Source organism: Camellia sinensis, chromosome 4, assembly GCF_055761805.1.
Source record: "Camellia sinensis isolate YWXY chromosome 4, ASM5576180v1, whole genome shotgun sequence".
In the NCBI taxonomy this organism is placed as follows: Eukaryota; Viridiplantae; Streptophyta; class Magnoliopsida; order Ericales; family Theaceae; genus Camellia; species Camellia sinensis.
In genome coordinates, this window is record NC_138964.1 from 150,904,860 (window position 1) to 150,908,388 (window position 3,529).

At 31.3% G+C, this 3,529-nt stretch overlaps 1 protein-coding gene across 1 annotated transcript; it reads right to left on the reverse strand.

The window, feature by feature from the left end:
• Nucleotides 1–309: 309 nt before the first annotated feature.
• On the reverse strand, nt 310–2,583 carry LOC114290723 (snakin-2). The gene is made up of 4 exons (XM_028234689.2): nt 2,311–2,583; nt 2,147–2,194; nt 1,978–2,023; nt 310–733 (listed from the first exon to the last, which is right to left on the reverse strand). Exons 1-4 carry the CDS (start codon nt 2,371–2,373, stop codon nt 549–551), a joined length of 342 nt encoding a protein of 113 aa, XP_028090490.1. The 5' UTR covers nt 2,374–2,583; the 3' UTR covers nt 310–548.
• Nucleotides 2,584–3,529: the final 946 nt, after the last annotated feature.

Genomic DNA, 3,529 nt, shown 5'->3' on the forward strand with positions numbered 1-3,529 from the left:
AAACATTAATATTCAAAAAAAAATACCCAACATGTAAAAAATAAAATAAAAAATAAATATAAATAAAAAATTTCTAGTCCGCCAGACTATTTTTCTAATACCAAGTCTTGGAGGCCCATCCGAATCCCATCTACAAGGCTTATCCTAAGGCCTTCGGCTTAACAGTCCCTTCCTCAACTCTATAAACAAACAGCACATTAAATAGAACCCACAGCTATCCCAATCTCAATCCACCTCCCGTACCCAAAACAATCTGGGCCTAACTTTATGTTTGAAGACAAGTGATGAGAAAAGAACAAGGGGCCACACTAAAAGTAGACTAGTACCATGCATTTATACATGCATACACACATACAAACTCATATATACAATGCAAAACCCAACTCACCTCTAACCCCAAAATCCAACAGACAAAAATAAGAGATATTCCAAACAGAGACTGACAAACAACCACATGCATTGCATCACATAAAGAAAGAAAAAAAAGAAGGAAAAGAGTAAAAAGATAAGAGAGAAAGATGGGTCATGGGTCATGGGCCATTGGGCTTTTAAGGGCACTTGGTTTTGTTGCCATGGGTAGTCATATCAGTGTAGCACTTGCCACACATCTCTCTATTGCCAGAGGTACCTGGTGGCACACACTTGCATCTCACACAGCATGTTCCACATGCCCTTGTGCACACATTTGGCCTTGAGTGTAGGCTACACCGCTGCTTGCACAGCCCTCCACAATCTACAAAATCCAAAAACAAAAAACAAAAAAACAAAAAAAAATTAATTGCTCAAATTTATTAGTCAAGAAATTATCAAAAGATTACTAAGAAAACAAGATAGGAGTTTGCATTCTATTGTTTTGACAAAAAATATTTTTTTAACAAAAAATTTACTTAAAATCATTTTTTTAAATATTCGGTTATGACTTTAAAAATGAAAAGAGGTAATAGGGTGGGGGTGGTGGTGGTGGTGGTTACGCTTGTTGGTAAAAGGGTGCGATCAATTGCCTAAGTTTTTTTTTGAGAACTCTCAAACTAAAAATAAGATCTTATTATTGGATCTTTGAAAAATTAAGACCTTGTTTAGAAATTGATTTTTTTCTGAGGTAAAAAAAAATGTTTAAAATTACTATTTTTTATTTTTTAATTATATAAAAAATCATGTTTTGATTTTTTTTTACTATTAACTTTTCAATATCTAAAAAGCAAGTTACCAAACTGGCTAAAAACTTTGGCTAAGATTTTTTGAAATTGATACGGGTGGTAGGGTAATAGTGGATATGGTGCCAACAACGATAGTAATGAACACAAGCTCAAATTGTAATTTTAGCTAAGTATTTGAACAATTGAAGTCTTTGCATATATTTTTAAAATTTTCCTTGAGTAGTTTAGGATAGGGATTTAAAAATAAAAACATAAAATGTATTCTATATTTGAGTTATGTTTCTCTTATGTTTACATCTCAACATAAATAGTTATTCTTAAAATTATATTTATCATCTATTTTTAAAAAAATAAATATGATTAAACATATAATTGTCGATATTCAATCAACTTAATTTTTACATAAATATTCTACCCAATAAATTTAACAAAATAAACAGTTTAAATCACCGAAATCGATTTTAAAATAGACCTATTAAACCTAAATACTCTCAACTTGATATGACAACTTAAAAGAAGTCAAATCCTCTACATTTTATCTTTTAAAATTTTTACTTAAATTCATAATCCAAAAAGTAGTAAAACTTAAGTCCATCTAAATAGCTTAATATTTGAGTCACCTAGTAATAGTGATGGTAGTTCCGATGATGTCGGTGGCATTAGTATGATTCTAATCGATCTCATCAGTTCAGCAAAATAATTTCTATCTTTTAAAAATATTTTTTGCTAAATTTTTTTTGGGGTCATATAAACGCGAAAAAAAAAAAAAAAAAGTGCTTGAAATAAATTGTAAAACAAAGAAAACATATGAAGAGCCCACCAATTTCTTGCAAGAGCCTCCTGTTTGTTCCTCTCACAACTTCACCCTGAAAGTCACACATTATATAAGGTCATCATCACATCACAAATTTTTTTTTTTTTTTAATTTTGAATAAACAACAATCCCAAAGTTAATATATATGTAGCATAAATCATATATGTATGTATACCTTGACAATATAGTGCATCTCTTCCTCAGTGTTGAAATCAGATGACACCTGCATGTATATGTAAACAACAAAACATTACAAAATCAAAGCCAGCCCAATTCCTTAAAAGCAAAACAAAAACACACACACACACAATAGAAAGTTGAAAGCAAATTTGTATACACCTGTGCAAGGAAGAATAGAAGCACTGCAACCACAAAAAACACACGAATTGTTGCCATAATCATCACTGCTTTCAACTTTGTGTCTGTGTGCTGTGATGAACATGGAGTGCAGAGAACTCAGTGATGATGGGTCTTCATATAGAGGGTTTAAATTTTAGTGATTTCCCAAAATGCCCTTATTTGAGCTTGTTAATGACCACAATCAAATCAATCATTAGTGGCACTGCCCAGTGGGGACACCTAGTACTTGGGGGCACACCTATTGAATCTACAATGGGAATAGATTCTTTGAATTTAGGGGTTGGGTTTGGTAGTAATTGTAGCCAAACAGGTGAGTAAAACCTAACACGTCTCCGAATAGTGTCTCAAATCAATCACATAGGGCTATTTTGAGGAGTTGGCTAAAAATTACTTTTTTTGGTTTGTAGTAAAAGTTAAAAGTTGATTTTTTTGTCTTTTTTTCATTTGGAAAGTTGGTTTTTAGCCAACGGTGAAATTACAATTTTACCCTCATGGGTCAAAATGTGTTATATAGGTGAAGTCGTAAATATTTTAAATAAATGGGGGTAGTTTGGTCATTTTATTATGATTTGACATCATAAACAAACATTAATCAAAAAAGTCAAAAGTCACTTTTTACCAACTTCCCAAATCATTTGTTTAAAAAAACCAAAAGCTTAGTTAAAAGTCAAAAAGTCACTTTTTACCATCTTCCCAAAATAAGTCATAATTAAAACTCTGCGACTATGATATGTTAATTCATTTTTATTAGATAATTAAAAGATAAATAACTTATTTAATATGTTTTGTAATTTTTCACTCATTAAAAATATCATTATATAGATAGTGTCTGATAACACTTTGAAAATATTTAAAAAATGAGTATTACTATTAGCACATCTCTTAATCCTTTGGATTTTTATTTTTTTAAACCCCCACCATAAATTTTGAATTTTAATAATATTTTTTTGAATGCCCTGCTTAATACCAATTTTACCCTCATTTATAATATTATCACACCCAAGTATAACCACCTAATTTTGCACACTCTCTCTCTCATCATCATCCTCCTTCTTTTAGATCTGGTGTGTCTCTTTCTGTCTCTCACTTTTCTAGCGGCCAAGACCTCAACTTTACAACGCTAGTCACACAGCATACCATTCTCACCACCACCACCGTAGACGACATCTAGACTATCTTCATCGTCTTTTTTTAATCT

Excerpts from the sequence above, each read along its gene's own strand:
- LOC114290723 (XM_028234689.2), bottom strand. The coding sequence starts at position 2,373 with ATGATTATGGCAACAATTCGTGTGTTTTTTGTGGTTGCAGTGCTTCTA. Across the intron at positions 2,024-2,146 it reads AGATGCACTATATTGTCAAG|GGTGAAGTTGTGAGAGGAAC; the intron begins GTATACATACAT and ends TGTGACTTTCAG. Across the intron at positions 734-1,977 it reads GAGGCTCTTGCAAGAAATTG|ATTGTGGAGGGCTGTGCAAG; the intron begins GTGGGCTCTTCA and ends TGGATTTTGTAG.